Source organism: Rhineura floridana, chromosome 2 (genome assembly GCF_030035675.1).
Source record: "Rhineura floridana isolate rRhiFlo1 chromosome 2, rRhiFlo1.hap2, whole genome shotgun sequence".
NCBI lineage: Eukaryota > Metazoa > Chordata > Lepidosauria > Squamata > Rhineuridae > Rhineura > Rhineura floridana.
Window position 1 is genome coordinate 208,835,573 of NC_084481.1, and position 20,818 is coordinate 208,856,390.

The 20,818-nt window shown below is 43.4% G+C and overlaps 1 protein-coding gene across 2 annotated transcripts in view; it reads right to left on the reverse strand.

Annotated features, from left to right (window-relative positions):
* Nucleotides 1-20,818, reverse strand: part of LOC133378420 (alpha-1-antitrypsin-like) — a 33,970-nt gene that overhangs the window by 3,573 nt on the left and 9,579 nt on the right. Inside the window, exons 3-4 of one of the 2 annotated variants that reach the window (XM_061613261.1) lie at nucleotides 18,464-18,582; nucleotides 15,029-15,727 (exon numbers count right to left, since the gene is read on the reverse strand). In XM_061613261.1, coding sequence (XP_061469245.1) covers nucleotides 15,029-15,719 — 691 coding nt within the window. In that variant the 5' untranslated portion in view covers nucleotides 15,720-15,727; nucleotides 18,464-18,582. The remainder of the gene's footprint in view (nucleotides 1-15,028; nucleotides 15,728-18,463; nucleotides 18,583-20,818) is intronic. The other variant, XM_061613259.1, reaches the window with a different exon arrangement.

Sequence of the window (20,818 nt, forward strand, 5' to 3'; positions counted from 1 at the left end):
ACAATATTACTCTTGCATAGACTTGTTTACTAAATGAACTCCTTTAAGACGCTGAGCGTTTCTAGGCTTGAATCTACCTTTAGCTCCAATCTGCAACATGGGATTCATGGCATTTTTGTGTCATATATTACCTATCCATCCATCTTTTTACCTTTAATCTCTCCAGGTTGTATCCAATGTTAATCCTACTCAGAGCAGACCCATTGAAAATAATAGATATGACTACTTTGGTTTATTAACTTCAGTGGGTCTTTTCTGAGTATAATGTAGCTGGATACAACCTTCAATCTAGATCTGTCCATTCCCTTTTTACCTTTCTCCCTCTCTCCCCTTCTCTCTCTCCCTTTCTAAAATGTTGTTATGGCACATAGTATAGCAGACCTCAGGATGCATCACCATCTTATAGTGTGGGTTATGACCCATTTGTTGAAAACCAGTGTTTCAAGAAGTCAGTCCAGACAACCAAACTGTCATGGTTATTACTGAATACCCAAGTGGATTAGAACATAATTTAATAGCAATCCTACAGGTTGCTTGAACAACCACCCAGAGAACTTCGGCTATGGGACGGTATATAAATGTAATAAACAAACAAACATAAAGTAAGCCAGGGAGAGCTAACATGGTGCCCTACATATGTTGTCATACTATAGATCCCATCAGCCTCAGCCAGCATGGCCAGTGGTCAGGGATTATGGAAGTTGTAGTCCAATATTTGGAGGACACCATGTTGGCTACCACTGCAGCAATCTCAAACCACATGTTATAGTCGAGGCCTCAGAGAACCGCCCAAGCATCACTAGCATCAAGGGAGTCTTCCTTTGTGATGCAAATAGCAGCTTGAGGGACAATGTTTGTTGGGACCATGGTAGGTGAGAAAGAGATAACTATCCCTCTCTGATAGTCCTGATGGTCCTGAGGCTGCTCAGCTCCTGCCCCTCCACCCCAGTTCAGGAGCTATTGACATAACACATACATGTTAATTCACAGTATTAAGCATCAGCATGATTTGGCCCTAAGACACCTAGAAGGAATTTCAGCCTGGCCCAGGAAGAAGGTTTACCTAGCAGCATCTAGGGTTGGTGAATACACCCCACACAGGTGATGCAACCTGGATGGAAGATGTCTATTTCCAGGGTTTCATTTGCACAAGAGATCATCAGAGCTCAGCCCTAGAATCTGTTATCAGAGGCAGAGATATACAGGTGGGACCACCAACAAAATGTTGGAGTGTGGAATGCTGCTGCTCAGGATTCCAGCCACTCCATTCCGCCCCCCTCCCTGACTTTTCATACCCCCTCAGTCAACATTCTGTGCTCAGTTCTCATTAGGTTGTTTTAGGAGCTGATGGTAGTTGGAGTCTTAATCAGTTGGAAGGCACCAGCTGGGTGGAGGCTGCCTCAAAGCCTGGATATAATTTCTAGAATTTTGCACAATTTGAATGAAATGTGGTTTTGGATTAGGAAACACTTGTTAAAGAGGGGGTTTTTTAAAAAGAGGAAGAGCACTGCTGCAAAGTGAAAAACCATTTCTTCTTCGTCTTATTATTGATTGATTGATTGATTGATTTCTATTTGACTCCCTTTTCAAAGAGCGTTACAGGGTCAGAGATGCCAATGCTTCCTGCTCCTGTGCCTGTTAAGAGCAGCTTGTCCAGATATCTGCAAGTAAAAGTGTTTCTGTTTGTGGTGTTAAAAGTTTCATCTGCTGAAGCCTGCATACCAAGTTTCCATTAAAGACACAGGAGCAGACCAGGTCATTCGTTTTTATTTCTAGTCACTTGACAATCCAAAACCGAATATCCTCTCAATATATTCCTCAGAACTGGCTACTCAACATGAGCATTGCAGAAAAGAAAGAAAAATATATTGGCTTTATAATGAATACAAATGAAGGAGCCTTTGTTTTTATTCCCAAATTTTGACAATTGACACAATGGAAGAAATTATCTTTTACATTATCAAACATGAGAAATATTTTATCTACATGAACAGAGACCTGAGTTGTGTCATTTGAGCAATTAGAGTGGCTATTCATCCTACTCCATAGAGTACAGTCCTCTATTTTGAAGGGCTGTCGGATGATCTCTATCTAAAGGCATCCTTAGAACACTAAGGATGGAGACCCTTGAAGTTACTCATCAACGTCAACACCTGGACAACAGATTGAGCAGGAGGCACACACAGGTCATCTGGTCAGTCTTCCCCACTATGGTGAGTAGGGATTGGAGAGAAATTTGATTCAGTCCACATTTAAAGCCGAATACATCAAATTTGCACTTTCCAAAACAATATGAGAACTGAAACACAGCAATCTTTCCAAATTAGCCCTTATTCAAATTTTGCAATACAGTTCTCCAGCCAAGCAATTTTTGCAAATATGCATATATTTGAGGAAAAGGTGCACAAAACGAATACACTGAAAAGAACACGCAACAAGGCATTACATTAAGATAAATTGTCTGTAAAAATGTGTTCTACATGCAAGGGATTCCACACCTGTAGCCTAAAGGGATACAATCCAGCCATGGATTTCTCACGTCAGGGAGAAGCAGTCCAGAAGTGGGCAGACTTGGCTGCCACATGTACCCCTTGGGCAGCCATGATGTCATGGCTGACAGTTTCCAAGCACATGCAAGGTTGCAAAAGGAATGTTTTCACTTTTTTTCAAACGTGATGCTATGCATGTAGAAAAAAATGGCATGTGGTGTAGAAACCAATGAGAAATCCAAAGCCCAGACAGAGTAAGGAAGATCTATCCACCTTTAAGAATACATGAAGAGCCCTGTGGATGAGACCAAAGGCCTATCTGTTCTCACAGTGTTCAACCTGATGCTCCAGGGAAGCCCACAAGCAGGATATGAGCACAATAGCCCTCTCCTGCTCATAATCTCCAACATCTGGTATTCAGAGGCACTCTGCCCCCGATACTAGAGGTGATATATCCATCATGACTATTAGCCATTGACAACTTTACCCTTTGTGAATTTGTCTAACCCTCTTTTAAATAAGGACATGAGAGCCTCGTTGGATAAGACCAAAGACCTATCTGGTCCAGCATTCTGTTTAACAGATGTTGCCTTTACTGCACTGAAGCCTAAGGCGATGCCAACATATAGTCTTGCTTTTAGCACTTTTTGTATTACACTGAATATTTTAACATTCCCGTTGCCAACGCAAAGTGTAGATCAGGAGTGGGGAACCTCAGGCCTGACGCTGAATGTGGTCCTTCAGGCCTTTCTATCTGGCCCTTAGAATTCTCCCCGGGCCACACCCCTCAACAGCCCTGCTTCACACCTAGTGTTTTTTCCTAGCTGGAATGTGTCATTGAACTTTGATAATAAGAGAGAGGAGAATGTGAGGTGGAAGCTGCTCTTAAAATACTGGAAAGAAACAAATCACCAGTAACAGATGGCATACCAATAGAGTTGCTACAAGCTACTGAGACTGAATCTGTCCACATTTTGACAAAGATTTGTCAACAAATATGGAAAACTAAACAATGGCTCACAGACTGGAAGCGTTCAATATACATCCCATTTCCAAAGAAAGGGGATCCCAGGGAATGCAGTAATCATTGAACTATTGCCTTAATATCCCATGCAAATAAAGTAATGCTCAAGATTCTACAAGAAAGGCTTTTACCATATATGGAGCAAGAAATGCCAGACGTCCAAGCTGGATTTAGAAAGGGAAGAGGTACCAGAGATCACATCGCAAACATATGTTGGATAATGGAATGGACCAAGGAATTTCAGAAGAAAATCACCCTGTGCTTTATAGATTACAGCAAAGCCTTTGACTGTGTAGATCATGAAAAACTATGGAATGCTTTAAAAGAAATGGGGGTGCCACAACATCTGATTGTCCTGATGCACAACCTATACTCTGGACAAGAGGCTACTGTAAGGACAGAATATGGAGAAACTGATTGGTTCCCCATCGGGAAGAGTGTGACACAGGGGTGTATTTTATCACCCTATTTGTTTAATGTATATGCAGAACATATCATATGGAAAGCAGGTATGGATCAAGATGAAGGAGGCCTTCAAAGGAAGGAAGCCTGAGGTAATCCTAAAGAGTTAAGCCCCAGCTGATAGTTGAGCCATGAGCCTCAAGTAACACATCATTGGCTGGCAGCAGTAGCTGGGAGGAACCAGCCACACATATAAAGTCAGAGCACCCTAGCGAGGGAGCCTGCTCCATGAGCTAGAGGGAGCCCCAGCTGATAATAATAATAAATAATAAATTTAATTTTTGTGTCGCCTATCTGGCCAGAGCCACTCTAGGCGACGTACGCATTAAAATTCAATAAAATACAATATAATACAAAATAGAATACAATGCAGCCAACACTAATGCAGCAGTATAAAATCATTTAGGGCAATCAATGAATAATTATAAAGCAATCACAGAAAAATTAGCCCACCCCGGAAATCCCGAAGGCCCGTCCAAAGAGCCAAGTTTTTAAGGCTCGGCAAAATGTATCCAGGGAAGGGGCATGGCGAAGATCGAACGGGAGGGAGTTCCAGAGAGTGGGGGCCGCCACTGAAAATGCCCTCTCTCTAGTCCCCACCAGCCTAGCTGTTTTCGTTGGTGGGACGGAGAGAAGGCCCTGCGTGGCTGATCTGGTCGGGCGGCTTAATTTGTGGTACTGCAGGCGCTCCTTCAGGTAAATTGGGCCGAGACCGTATAGGGATTTAAAGGTTAACACCAACACCTTGAATTGGGCCCGGAAAACAATTGGAAGCCATTGTATATGAAATAATACTGGCGTGATGTGATCACGGCGGCGGCTGTTTGTAAGCAGACGAGCCGCCGCATTCTGCACCAATTGTAGTTTCCGGACCATTTTCAAGGGTAACCCCACGTAGAGCGCATTGCAGTAGTCTAATCGAGAGGTGACCAGGGCATGTACTACCAGTGGGAGCTGATGAATAGGGAGGTAGGGTTGCAGCCTCCGTATGAGGTGTAGTTGATACCAAGCTGCCCGGCTCACTGCCGAAATCTGAGCCTCCATGGACAGCTTGGAATCAAGAACCACCCCGAGGCTGTGGACCTGATCCTTCAGGGGTAAACTTACCCCATTAAGCTGCAGGTCAACAATACCCAACCTTCCCCTGTCACCCACAAGCAGCACCTCGGTCTTATCAGGATTGAGCTTCAGCCTGTTCCTTCCCATCCACCCACTCACGGATTCCAGGCACTTGGACAAGGTCTCCACAGCCAACTCTGGTGAAGATTTAAAAGAGAGATAGAGCTGCGTGTCATCAGCATATTGGTGACACCGCAGCCCAAAACTCCTGATGATAGCTCCCAGCGGTTTTATATAGATGTTAAATAGCATGGGAGAGAGGATAGAACCCTGTGGCACTCCACAAGTGAGGGGCCAAGGGTCTGAAACCTCATCCCCCAATGCTACCTGTTGATGCCTGTCAAAGAGAAAGGAACAGAACCACTGCAAAACAGTGCCTCCTATTCCCAATCCTTCCAGGGGATCTAACAAGATACCGTGGTCGACGGTATCAAAAGCCGCTGAGAGATCCAGGAGGACAAGAAAGGTGAATTCTCCCCTGTCTAATGCCCTCCTCATATCATCCACCAGAGCGACCAAGGCTGTTTCAGTACCATGTCCAGTCCTGAAACCCAATTGGTATGGATCCAAATAATCCGTTTCATCCAAGTGTGCTGACAACTCACTCGCTCAATGATTTTGCCCAAAAATGGCAAATTCGAAATGGGGCGAAAGTTGTTCAAGACTTGGGGATCCAAAAAGGACTTTTTTAGAAAAGGTTTTATAATTGCCTCCTTGAGGGCTGGTCGCAATGCACCCTCTTTCAAGGATGCATTTACCACTGCCCTGATCCCTTCGCCCAATTTCTCCTTACAATTCATAAGGAACCATGATGGGCAAGGATCAATCAGACAGGTGGTAGGCTTTACCGTTGAAAGTACCTTGTCCACATCCTCAGAAGGAAGAGGCTGGAACCGATCCCAACGAACCGGACTGCAATTGGTCAACTCTGGATCTTCTACTGCATCCACAGCGTACGGAATCGAGTTCTTCAGGTGTTCGACTTTATCAGCAAAGTGCCTTCCCAATTTGTCACAGGAAGCCTTTGAATGCTCCAAGGGTTCCTGAGCAACTGGACCGACCAGGCTTCGGACCACTTGGAACAACTTCCTGGGACAGCACTCTGCGGATGCAATAGAAGCAGCAAAGAAATCCTTCTTTGTTGCCTTTATTGCCACCTGGTAGGCAGCTATTGCTGCTCTAACCTGTGTCCGAACATCTTCAGAGCGGGATTTCCGCCACCGGCGCTCTAGTCGTCTCACCTCCTGCCTCAGACTTCGCAACCAGGGTGTATGAAGCGTCAAGGCCCCAGCTGACAAAGTGTCAAGGCGAGTTAAGCAGCAGAGCGAAAAGAGGGTAAGAGGAGGCCAGGGCCCCCCACTCTGCCCATCTGTTCCCTGACCTCAACTAAACCGCAGTCTCTAACCCATTGACATAATAAACCTTAAACAAAACTATGCAGGTAAGAAGCCAGCAGGCGTGTGGGGGCTTTCCAGTGTTTTGCACCGCCTGCAGCATGTACGACTATCTGCCTGTTGGACAGAAGTCGTGGGTGTGCTCTCGGTGCAATGAGCTCCTGGCTCTCCGGGAATGACTTCAATTCCTTAAGGCCAAGGTGGCGGACCTGGAAAAGCTGAGAGAGGCAGAGAGGTGTGTGGAGGAGGCCTTCAGGGACGTTATAGCTGTGTCCCACTCCAACGATGATAGCTCTCCTGCTATCATGGAGAATGATGGTCTCGGGGAAGGAGAGCATCCAGCTGAGGAAGAGGGAAACGATCCCTTAGAAGGGACCCATTCCTTGGGGGATGAGCAGCTATCCTCTCGTGCTGAGGATATATCTCCAGGGGCTGGAGGGATCCTTGTAGTGGGTGATTCGATCATTAGGAACATAGACAGTGGGGTGTGTGATGGGCGTGTAGACCGCAAGGTGTTTTGCCTGCCTGGTGCGAAGGTTGCGGATATCGCCCATTGTTTAGATAGTTTGGTAGACAGTGCTGGGGAGGAGTCAGTGGTCGTGGTGCACGTTGGCACCAACGACATGAGGAAATGCAGCCGTGAGATCCTGGAAGCAAAATTTAGGTTGCTAGGTAGGATGCTGAAAGCCAGGACCTCCAAGGTGGCTTTCTCTGAAATGCTACCAGTTCCACGCGCATGACCAGCCAGACAGGCCCAGCTTTGCAGTCTCAATGTGTGGATGAGACTGTGGTGTTGGGTGGAAGGGTTTGGATTTGTTAGGCACTGGGGAACATTTTGGGACAAGCCGGGCCTGTACAAAAGGGACGGGCTCCACTTGAACCAGAATGGAACCAGACTGCTGGCACTTAAAATTAAAAAGTTAGCAGAGCAGCTTTTAAACTGACTGAGGGGGGAAACCCGACAGGAGCTGAGGAAGGTCCGGTTCGGAATAAACCTCCCCCCTGGGATAAAAACCAAGGAAATGATGAAATTTTAAAAGGGGTAGGCCTAGAAGTAGGCATTGTGAGAGCAGGGGCACAGGATATCAATTCAGAAGAGCAAAATTACCACAGGCCAAACCACAAGTGCCAAAGACACTTGAAGAGAGACACTGCTTACAAGTGCCTATACGCTAATGCTAGGAGCCTCCGAACCAAGATGGGAGAACTGGAGTGCTTGGTCTTAGAGGAGAGCATTGACGTATTGGTGGCGGAGTCGCTCTATACGTGAAAGAAGGCATTGAATCCAGCAACTCGAAACCCCAAAAGAGGCAGACTCCTCCACAGAATCGTTGTGGGTGGTGATACCATGCCCCAGGAGGGACTTAATACTGGGAACGACTATCGTCCCCCTGATCAAAATGCTCAGGGAGACCTTGAGATGAGATATGAAATTGAGGAAGCATCCAAACTAGGAAATGTGGTAGTAATGGGTGACTTCAATGACCCAGACATAGACTGGCCGCATATGTGTTCCAGTCATGACAAAGAAGCAAAATTTCTAGATATTCTAAATGACTATTCCCTAGACCAGTTGGTCATGGAACTGACCAGAGGGACAGCAACCCTGGACTTAATCCTCAGTGGGGACCGGGACCTGGTGCGAGATGTAAGTGTTGTTGAACCGATTGGGAGCAGTGACCACAGTGCTATTAAATTAAACATAATTTAAATGTAAATGGCCAATTGCCAAGAAAATCCAACACGGTCACATTTGACTTCAAAAGAGGAAACTTCACAAAAATGAGGGGATTGGTAAAAAGAAAGCTGAAAAACAAAGTCCAGAGGGTCACATCACTCAAAAATGCTTGGAAGTTGTTTAAAAACACTATATTAGAAACTCAACTGGAGTGCATACCACAGATCAGAAAAGGTACCTCCAGGGCCAAGAAGATGCCAGCATGGTTAACAAGCAAAGTCAAGGAAGCTCTTAGAGGCAAAAAGTCTTCCTTCAGAAAATGGAAGTCTTGTCCGAATGAAGAAAATGAAAAAGAACACAAACTCTGGCAAAAGAAATGCAAGAAGACAATAAGGGATGCTAAAAAAGAATTTGAGGAGCACATTGCTAAGAACATAAAAACCAACAACAAAAAATTCTATAAATACATTCAAGGCAGGAGACCATCTAGGGAGGCGATTGGACCCCTGGATGATAAGGAAGTCAAAGGTGTACTAAAGAACGATAAGGAGATTGCAGAGAAGCTAAATGAATTCTTTGCATCTGTCTTCACAGTGGAAGATATAGGGCAGATCCCTGAACCTGAACTAACATTTGCAGGAAGGGATTCTGAGGAACTGAAATAAATAGTGGTAACGAGAGAGGAAGTTCTAGGCTTAATGGACAATATAAAAACTGACAAATCACCGGGCCCGGATGGCATCCTCCCGAGAGTTCTCAAAGAACTCAAATGTGAAATTGCTGATCTGCTAACTAAAATATGTAACTTGTCCCTTGGGTCCTCCTCCGTGCCTGAGGACTGGAAAGTGGCAAATGTAATGCCAATCTTCAAAAAGGGATCCAGAGGGGATCCCGGAAATTACAGGCCAGTTAGCTTAACTTCTGTCCCTGGAAAACTGGTAGAAAGTATTATTAAAGCTAGATTAACTAAGCACATAGAAGAACAAACCTTGCTGAAGCAGAGCCAGCATGGCTTCTGCAAGGGAAAGTCCTGTCTCAGTAACCTACTAGAAGCTTAGCAGTCATGGAATAAGAGGAGAGGTCCTCTTGTGGATAAGGAATTGGTTAAGAAGCAGCAAGCAGAGAGTGGGAATAAATGGACAGTTCTCCCAATGGAGGGCTGTAGAAAGTGGAGTCCCTCTAGGATCGGTATTGGGACCTGTACTTTTCAACTTGTTCATTAATGACCTAGAATTAGGAGTGAGCAGTGAAGTGGCCAAGTTTGCTGACGACACTAAATTGTTCAGGGTTGTTAAAACAAAAAGGGATTGCGAAGAGCTCCAAAAAGACCTCTCCAAACTGAGTGAATGGGTGGAAAAATGGCAAATGCAATTCAATATAAACAAGTGTAAAATTATGCATATTGGAGCAAAAAATCTGAATTTCACATATACGCTCATGGGGTCTGAACTGGCGGTGACCGACCAGGAGAGAGACCTCGGGGTTGTAGTGGACAGCACGATGAAAATGTCGACCCAGTGTGCGGCAGCTGTGAAAAAGGCAAATTCCATGCTAGCGATAATTAGGAAAGGTATTGAAAATAAAACAGCCGATATCATAATGCCGTTGTATAAATCTATGGTGTGGCCGCATTTGGAATACTGTGTACAGTTCTGGTCGCCTCATCTCAAAAAGGATATTATAGAGTTGAAAAAGGTTCAGAAGAGGGCAACCAGAATGATCAAGGGGATGGAGCGACTCCCTTACGAGGAAAGGTTGCAGCATTTGGGGCTTTTTAGTTTAGAGAAAAGGCGGGTCAGAGGAGACATGATAGAAGTGTATAAAATTATGCATGGCATTGAGAAAGTGGATAGAGAAAAGTTCTTCTCCCTCTCTCATAATACTAGAACTCGTGGACATTCAAAGAAGCTGAATGTTGGAAGATTCAGGACAGACAAAAGGAAGTACTTCTTTACTAGTGCATAGTTAAACTATGGAATTTGCTCCCACAAGATGCAGTAATGGCCCCCAGCTTGGATGGCTTTAAAAGAAGATTAGACAAATTCATGGAGGACAGGGCTATCACTAGCTACTAGCCATGATGGCTGTGCTCTGCCACCCTAGTCAGAGGCAGCATGCTTCTGAAAACCAGTTGCCGGAAGCCTCAGGAGGGGAGAGTGTTCTTGCACTCGGGCAGCTTGCGAGCTTCCCCCAGGCATCTGGTTGGCCACTGTGAGAACAGGATGCTGGACTAGATGGGCCACTGGCCTGATCCAGCAGGCTTTTCTTACGTTCTTATGATAACTGGAGAGAGAAATATCAATAATTTAAGGTATGCAGACAATACCATACTACTTGCAGAAACCAGTAATAATTTGAAATGAATGCTGTTGAAAGTTAAAGAGGAAAGCACAAAAGCAGGACTACAGCTGAACGTCAAAAAGAGTAAAGTAATGACAACAGAAGATTTATGTAACTTTAAAGTTGACAGTGTGGACATTGATAATCAAGGATTATCAATACCTCGGCACAGTCATTAACCAAAATGGGGACAATAGTCAAGAAATCAGAAGAAGGCTAGAACTGGGGAGGGCAGCTATGAGAGAACTAGAACAGATCCTCAAAGGCAAAGATGTATCAATGAACACTAAAATGAGGATCATTCAGACCATGGTATTCCCTATGTATGGATGTGAAAGTTGGACAGTGAAAAAAGCAAATAAGGCAAAAATCAACTCATTTGAAATGTGGTGTTGGAGGAGAGCTTTGCAGATACCATGGGCCACAAAAAGGACAAATAATTGGGTATTAGAACAGATTAAACCAGAATGATCACTAGAAGCTAAAATGATGAAACTGAGGTTATTATACTTTGTACACATCATGAGAAGAAATGATTCACTAGAAAAGACAATAATGCTTGGAAAAACAGAAGGGAGTAGAAAAAGAGGAAGACCAAACAAGGGATGGACCAAACAAGCCACAGACTTGAACTTACAAGATCTGAACAGAGTGGTTTGCAACAGATGCTATCGGAGGTCGCTGATTCATAGGGTCATCATATGTTGTAATCATCTTGAAGGCACATAACACACATACACAATAAGAGACACACACAGAGAGAGAGAGAGAGAGAGAGAGAGTAGACTAGCTTACTGTACAAAGGTAAAATGTTTATTTGTTCTGCCCACGTTCACCTCTGGCCCTGCCTACCACTTGTATGTGGCCTTTGGAAGGTTGCCTTATGCTAAAAAAGGTTTTTGTCCCCTGGTATAGATGGCTGCCATGACAGCAATGCTGGAGATACAGCTGTGCCGCTCTGCATTCATAGAGAATCAAGACCAATCACAACTTTCAATTTACTATTCTGTCTGTGTGTGACTCTAATATGTTCTTATCTCTGTGGTTGCCTCCAGATTTTCCAAGGTCTGTCTCCTGAAAGAACATCATGGTACCAATGAAACTGTGACTATAATTATTTACTCAATGTAGAAAAGCTTAAAGCCCCAAATTGTTCTCACTAACCAGCAGCTATTAGCTGAAATAGTTATAAACAAATCAAGAACTTTGCTTATGTGCACAGATGTGCACACCCTTAGGGGTGGCAATGATGAAACAGTTGCAAAAATCATAATTTGAGGAATGTATATTTGATTCACTAAAAGCAAATGCAGTTCATACTTCCCGAGGAGGAAATAAACACAAAAGTGTACCCCTTTTATAGTACAATGTATTAAATAGTTTATTGCAGCATCTAGTGTGTTTTTTTTAAAAAAAATAGGTCTGTCTATAGATATCTCTATTCCTTGTATCACTTCAAAACACAAAGTTAACAGCCATTTGAAAGCAGAATGCAGAATTTAGAACCAAACTTTTCTTGGGACTAATACCATTTCAAGCTGCAGATAAGGTTGAATGCTCCTCTATACCCATCCAAAAAGCAAAGAACCAACAAACAGAAACATAAAAACCCTTCACATAGAAAGTCTGTGTGTATATAGAAAGAGAGCATACATGAAGGTATTATTATCTTTTACTGGAAAACATTCAAGCATTCAACTCTCCATGCCTGGAATGGCACAGTCTAGGGGAAAATTGACATGGTTTTGATTTAAGCAGATGCTGGATGACCATCTGTCAGGGATGCTGTTGCTGCATTGTGCATTGAAGATATTGTAGAGCTGGAAAAGCTTCTGAAAAGGGCAGCCGAAATGATCAAGGAGATGGAACAACTCCCCCGTGAGGCAAGGTTGCAGCACTTGGGACTTTTTAGTTTAGAGAAAAAGTGAGTAGTGTATTTAAAAACGAAGTTTATAAAACTATGCATGGCATGGAGAAAGTGGATACAGAAATGTTTTTCTTCCTCTTGCGTAACGCAAGAACTTGTGGCTATCCAATGAAGCTGAATGTTGGAAGATTCAGAACAGAAAGTATTTCTTCACATCATGCATGGTTCAACTATGGAATTCACTCCCACAAGAGGCAGGGATGGCCAACAACTTGGATGGCTTTAAAAGAGGGTTAGACAAATTCTTGGAGAATAAGGCTGTAAACCATGGCTATGTTCTACCTCCACTGTTGAAGGCAGTAAGCCTCTGAATACCATTTGCTGACAATCATAGGTAGGAGAATGCTGTTGCACTCTTGCCCGCTTCCCATCCAGTGAGAACAGGATGCTGCGCTAGATGGGCCTTTGGACTGATCCAGCAGGCTCTTATGCTCTTACGACTAGATGACCCATAAGGTATCTTCCAACTCTATAAATCTTTGAAATACAACAGTGGTTTAAACTCTGTTTTGTATTTACTAACTTTTCTCCGGCCTAAATTCATAGGCTCTAATAACTAAATAACGTAATAGATCCACACCTTGATATCTTTTAATTGTGGTACATAACTGACCACATCTTCAGGATTTGCCTCATATATGGGAATGCATTTAATTCTTTATTTATTTATTATCCAAATCAGAGGTTTACTTTCTTCACTGGACTTATTTTAAATACTTTTGCTAACTTTAATGAATTTACTAAGGAATCCTAGTGGCGTTATTTACCTTGAAAATGGAAGTCATTTTAAAAAACAGAACAACCCTCCCAGCATATTGTTCAAGCCAAAATCTCTATTTTCCCTTCTTCTTAATGAATGCAATTCTTTTTCAGTGCTTGTGAGCCTGATCCAAGTTCAGCTGTAAAATACATGTCAGGAGATAGTAAAAAGGTGGATAGAGAAAGGATACAAATGGTGAACAAATATATTAATGCTCTGGAGCCAGAGTTTTCTAAGTGGCAGTTGCTGAAGATGAATAATGGAACAACTAACACTAGAAGATCCGTTGTTGTTTACATTTCCGCTGAAGCTTCACTAGGGATGGGCGAGAAATTTGTTTCAGTTCACATTTCAAGCAGAATCTATCAAATTCTCACATTCTGAAACAATATGAGAACTGAAACACAGCCATCCTTTGAAATTTGCACTCATCCAAATTTTGCAATGCAGTTCGCCAACCAAACAATGTTTACAAAAATGCATCTGTTAGGTGAAAGTGTGCATAAAATGAATATATAACTGAAACTAACACATCATTATATGACGAGAAATGGCTTTCCAAAATGTGTGTTTTTGTCAAAACTGCCTACAAAAATGTGTTTATTAGGAGAAATTCACACTAAAATGCCAGAGACTTTTCATGAGAATTTTTTTTTTAAAGGAATTCCTACAGAAATGTGGAGAACTGAATTTTAAGATTGGAAAAATGAGAAACAGAGAGGACCAAAACTGACAGATCTTCCCATCCCTACACTTCGCAGAAGTCATAGTATTACTGGTACTTCTATGAATCTGGTCTGGACAAATCCTACATTCTGAACCAAATTGGGCCTTGAGCTGATCCAGGATTTGACCAGATTGGGTCAAGGCAGATTCAGATCATCCCAGGTCAGGTCCATCTAGAGCAATGTGGGACTGTCAGGGAGAGTCAGGTGGCAAAGGGGGGGGAGAAGGAGAAGATGGAGGCAGAGACTCTCACTTGTATTGTCTTCTCTCCCTCTCCCCCTCCCCTCACCAACTGCATGTTTAATTAGGGTTTACAACCCTGATTAAATATGGAGTTGGGATGGGAGATGTTACAGGCAAGAGTCTCTACATAGTCTCCTTCTTCTGCCTTACCCTTGCCACCAATTGCATGTTAAATTGAGGTCCCCAATTTGGTCTGCCCCAGATTAGGGCAAGGATCACTGAATTGGGCTCCAAACAAAATGGGGGAGGTTGCACAGCCCTAATTATTAGGAACCTCCAGCAATAGATTATTACATAGGATCACTGTGATACTGGGATCAGTTGCCTGAGCAAATGTTCTCCTTGCAAACAAAAGCATAAGCATACTTTCAGTGCGCAGAATGAAGTTTCACTTTAGAACTACATAGAAAGTAATGAGAATCTATGATTATGGGCATATTTAGCCTGGAGAAGAGACAACTTAGGGGAGATACGATAGCACTCTTTGAGTACATGAAAGGTTGCCACACAGAGGAGGGCCAGGATCTCTTTTCGATCATCCTAGAGTGCAGGACATGAAATAATGGGCTCAAGTTGCAGGAAGCCAGGTTTTGACTGAACATCAGGAAAAACTTCCTAACTGTTAGAGCCATACAACAATGGAACCAATTACCTAGAGAGGTAGTGGGCTCCCTGACAGTGGAGGCATTCAAGAGGCAGCTGGACAGCCATCTGTCGGGAATGCTTTGATTTGGATTCCTGCATTGAGCAGAGGGTTGGACTTGATGGCCTTATAGGCCTTTTCCAACTCTACTATTCTATGATTCTATGATTAGCTACAAGGTGAAGAAATGAGATCAAAGGAGAGGCCCATTAGCTTCCCTTACCTTTCATGTAAATATAGCTAACCAGTAGTATTTCAGTAACTGGGTTGACTCCATCGACAAGCTTGGAAATCTTCCCATGGGTTTTCCTTTCGATGTAATTATTGATGTGTTGTTCAGTTTCCGCTGTGTTCTTAAAGTTTTCCAGATAGATGTCTCCTCCATAGATGTTTCTGAGCTCATTTAGAAACTGCTCTTGTGGATGCAGCTGATTTTGTACAAACAGGCAATTCCCCATCTCCACTTGGAGGCCTGAACCCCCATTGGTTAACATGTAGATGAGATCATGAAAACCTTCATGTATCATCTTCTCCTGGATCTCTGATGGCTTGAAGTCAAGTCCTGTAAGGATCTGGTTTAAGGTATTGGCCCTGGCACCCAAGGCCAGCATTGCAAAGGCCAAGGAGATGCACATGGGAGAGAAGACAATGTTCTTCTTGCCTGAACTGTCTCGGTGGCCTCCATTGGAAGAAACCTGCCTGAAGAACTTGAATGCAAAGTCAGAATTGCTGTTGACTAGCACTTGGTTTGGCATCCGTCTTCCTTCTCCATTAGGATGGTTCATATCTTGGGGATAGGATTCATAGATGTCACACTTGTTGTAGATACTGTTGGGATTTACAAAATTCGGTGGGTAAGGGCGATTAGCAAGGATCCCAGCAATTAAAAAGAAGAGGGGAAAGATGGCCTTCATTGTACCCCCTTGAAGAAAAAGAGAGAAATATCTTCATTCAATTAACATAATATTTTCATCTGGTTCTTGCTAGAAAAAAGCTGACCTAAACCTGGTATACAATTTCACCACTGACTGTAAACAGTTATTAACTGCATGTGGCAGTATTATCAGCGGTGGCTCGTCCAGAGCAGAGGCAGAGGTAGTGGCATCCTCTTGGTGGTGCTGGACCCATTGGGATAGAGATGGAGTGAAGAGGTATGAAGGTCAGGAGCATCACCTCAGCTCCCTCGACCACACTATCACGTCACCCCTCCCAGTCCTATAAATGCAGCATTGCCAGCATCACTGCAGTCCAGAAGATGTAATATTAAATTTCATTGTAGTAGACTCACAGACTCATCCCTATTGAACTATGAAGCTCACTCACCACATTCATACCATACATTTATTCCACTATTATTCCACAGTCATGGCTTCCCCCAAAGAATCCTGTGAAGTGTAGTTTATGAAGGGTGCCAAGAGTTGTTAGGACACTCATATTGCCACAGAGCTACAGTTCTCAGAGTTTTCTGGAAAAAGGGACTGACTGTTAAACCATTCAGGGAATTGTAGTTCTGTGAGGGGAACAGGCTTCTCCTAACATTTCTCAGCACCCTTATCAAACCACACTTCTCAGGATTCTTTGGGGGGAAGGCATGATTGTTGAAAGTGGAACAATAGTGGAATAATTGTATGGTGTGAATTTGGCCTCACAAAAATAATCCTTAGCTCTGATTATATAGCCACAAGAGTGGCTGTATACTATAGCCAGCGGGGATTTTTCACATTCCGCAATGTTAAATTGAAAATACCCCCCATGCCATTCTGATGCTTCCCATAACCTCATTTCAAAACAAAACCTTATAAAACTTATAGTCCTGAACTCAGAAACGCTTGCTTAACAATCCTCTAAATTTTCATGGTGATACACAAAACATTCAGAGAGAATCGAGAGTTCTAAAAAGAGAGAGAGAGAGAGAAACCCAGAGCCCTTTTGGACTTTTCTCTGTCAGAGTTCTCATAATCTGTTGAAATTCATTAAAAATCAGCCATGTTCACAGAGTACCTGTAATCCTGATACTGACCTTGCCCCATACTCTGACCTTCATCTTCTGCAGTTGAAAAGTTAAAAAAATGCCTCGCTAACTTTTAATTAATTTAAGACATTTTTGCTTGAATTCAATGATAATGTGGGCCATGCTCAGTAAGAACCAACTGCCAGTGTTCTAAAAGCCAGACTCACAGCTGCTTGGCTAATCAGGGGGCCACACCCACACCAGACCTTTATTTCACTTGAGACAGTCATGGCTTCCCCCAGAGAATCCTGGGAAATGTAGTTTGTGAAGGGTGCTGAGAGGAGACTTCTATTCCACTGACAGAGCCCCAGTGGCCAGACTGGTTTAACTGTCAGCCACTCTGATTGAAGGTCTCTGAGGGGAACAGGGCATCTCCTAGCAACTCTCAGCACCCTTCACTAACTACACTTCCCAGGATTTGATGGGAGAAGCCATGACTGTCTAAAGTGAAATAACACTCTGGTGTGGATGTGGACAGGGAGAGCTTTGGTTTAAATTTGGGTGGGAAGCTACATGTGCCTGCTGTAGAATAAAACGGTGGGGGAAACGCTGAAAAGCAATGATACTGTTCACAATGTTTTACTTTGGGAAAGGAAAGGGGCTTCCCTCTGCCCAGTGCCCACCCACCCAATCTCCTCACCCCTCCTCCTCCCCATGGTCAGTTTTACCTATCTTAAGCATGATTGCATGGGAGTAAATCCCGCTGAACTCGATAAGCATGCATATGATCAAACCTGCCCTCCCCCTTCCTTTGCCCCTCCCCCTCCAATCCCCTCCTCCCGTCCTCCACCCCTCTCCCCTCCCTTTCTCCTTCCCTCTCCTCTGCCCTAACTCTGCCCTCTCCTGTCACCTAACGAAGCCCCACTGTTGGATGGGCCATCGGATGCTCCCCCCACCAGCCCATGCAAGAAGGCGCGAGAAGAGGGACTTTCAGAGGGTGGAAACTTTGGAGTAGCTGCCCCTTACAGGCGAAAACTTTCCCTATTTAAGCAGGTGCCCACCCAGGCTCTAGTGCTGAGTCAACTCTCCCCACATGCTACACAGACTGCTTAGGTAGACTAGTTAGGAAAAGTAGTGAGTCAGGGTAGACAGGTTTAAGAAGCGCACTGCTTTGGATGTAACCATCACACTAATAAAACAAGAATTAAACCAAACCTCGCCTCCATCTCGTGTCTCGGACTCTGGGCAGGACAAATACAATATCTCAGAGAGGAGGTCAGGTCTCCTGCTCCCCTGGTACATTCACTATAGCTGCCCAATTTCCCTGCTTTTTAAAAGTTTGATAGAAATATCTGTGGGCTAGGTACGTTCTCAAACTGCAAGGTTCTGCCTATTAGTGAATATATTTAAAGTTTTTATATTTCATTTATATCCAACTTTCCTCCAGAGGCACAAAGCCGTGTACATACAGTTCCCAGTTCTAGCCAGGCACTGGCCAGGCCCAGATCCACAAGGTTAATTTTTAATTTAATTTAATTTATTATTACATTATATCCCACCCCTTCTCCCAAAAGGAGCCCAGGGCAGCAACCAAGTGATAAAACAATAAAAACATATTTAAAACAAAACATTATTAAAACAATTCAAATACAGGTGCAGTCTTAGATAAAGGTTGCTTCTGGCCAAGCCTTGGCCTCTAAAACTTACCTCAGATTGACTAAGTAATTATTTGATTTTCCCCAGAAAAAAGATTAATATTCCGAAGCTAGTCTGAGGGCCAAATCGCATATGGACTCATGCAGTCCCCTCTCTCCCTCTGCAGCCAGCTGGAATGACAGCCAAAAGATGACAGGTGTGGGAAATGAGGATTTAAATGAGAGCTGATCTCTCATCTAACCCTACAGAATGGGCCTTGGTGTTCCATCTGACATTCTGAGGTGATAGAGTGGGTCTCACTGTCCCATCTGTTCTTCTGAAGCTAGGTAGAATGGGCGCTGATAGCTTATGCTTGGGAGAGAAGAGGAGCTAAATGGCAGCTGGTCTCAAAGTTGGAGTGGACCTTGCTGTCTACACTCTGCTGCAGCCTGGTGGAAAGCTGACCAAATGCTCCTATGTTCTTTTATTTATTTCAACATTTTGTACAGAGCGCTGTGCATCCATCGTTTCTCACAACTTTCATTTCCTTCCGTTTATTTGTGTGTTTTCTCCCTATAACCTGATTAAAAACATGGCCAATAATCAAACATGATATGATTTTATGTATGCCTGTATCATGGCAAAGGAACTCATGTACACACCAGTAAACAATGGCACTGAGATTGTGGGTTTTTGCAGTGTTTATCAACATACATATTCATATCCATGATTTAGAGGTAGGGCAGAGAAAGATGTACATAAACTGAAGGAACTGAAATCTGCAGCAAACAGTCCTTGCTCCAATTTTAGAAATTCTTCTAGTTATATGTGAATTCAAGAGGAGTGACACTCAGGAGAGAGTGAACATATGAAACAATAATGGAATGGGGGGTGCTCATCCCTGCTTCAAATATCTTATTTACAACAGCCCTGTTAAGTAGTCTGTTATCTCTTGTGACAGGCAGAAAGGGAAAGGTCATAGCCCAGTGGTAGAGCATTTGCTCTGCATGCAGAAGGTCCCATATTCAGCCTCCGGCATCTCCAGGTTGTTGTTATATGCCTTCAAGTTGATTATGACTTATGGAAACCCTATGAATCTTTTGGATACATTCATAGAGTTTTCAAGGTAAGAGGTATTCAGAGGTGGTTTACCTTTGCCTTCCTCTAAGTCTATGGCACCCGGTATTCCCAGGAGGTCTCTCATCCAAGTACTAACCAGGCCTGACCCTGCTTAGCTTCCGAGATGAGGTTGGGCATGTTCAGGGTAGTATGGTTGGGAATATCCTCAGTTTGTATCCCTGGAGAGCCACTTGTAGTCAGTGTGTAGACTATTACTGAGTGAGCTAGATGGACCAGTCATCTGACTATGTTCTAGAGCAGTGTTTCTCAAACTTTTTTTATTTTTTTGTTGCTGGACTATAGTTCCCATAATTCCTGACCATTGGCCATGCTGGCTGGGGCTGATAGGAGTTGTAGTTCAGAAACAAAAAAAAATAAAAAAAAGTTTTGGAAACACTTCTAGAGGAAGAGTCTGAGGCTATTATCACCATATTTGTGGCTAAGGCAACAGTTGATTTGTTGACCATAGTGCTATACCAGGTCCCACCAGTGGGTGCCACTATATCTCAGCATAAACCATCTCACTATGTTCTTGTGAGGCAAATGCTGTATTGGCCATACTAGGCCATTGGGAAGGGGTGTGTAAGGGCACCCATAAACCATATAAATAGGGCCAAGTTGGGGGAATGAAGGAGTGAATGACCCTTAGACTTGATCACATCCCAACATTGTGATTCAAGTGGGAGAAAGAAGAAAACTGGGAGTAAATGTGAGCCTTGAAAATGTGAACATTAAAGATTTTTGGTCATCCTCAATAGAGAAATTTTGGCAAATGCCAAAAACAATGGTCATGATTAAAAATACAGTCGGTGTCTTCTTTTTTAAAGAAAATACTGAGAACAGTAGAAATGTGACAGTATACAACCATAATGGAACAATTACACATTCTCCAAGGCCTCATTTGCATGTATTATACCACTTTAAATAGCCATGGCTTCACCCAAACAATCCTGGGAACTGTAGTTTGTAAAAGGTGCCGAGAGTTGTTAGGACACCCCTCACAGAGCTACAATGGCCAGAGTGGTTTAACAATCAGTCCCTCTTTCCTGTAAACTCTGGAAATTATAGCTCTCTGAGGGGGTTAGTGCTTTAAATGTATGGTGCAGCTGTGAGTCAAGTATAGGAACTATTTATCTAATGCTGTGGCTCATAATAATGGGTTGGATCCAACATTTCCCTTTCTCACATGGAAGCAGCTTCTCTATCAGAGGAAGATCCATTATGACAGAAGAAGGGAATCCTTGGATCCAGACTTACAATAATCAAATTAAAAGTCAGCCAGTTGCAGAAGTGGAAGAGGGCACAGTA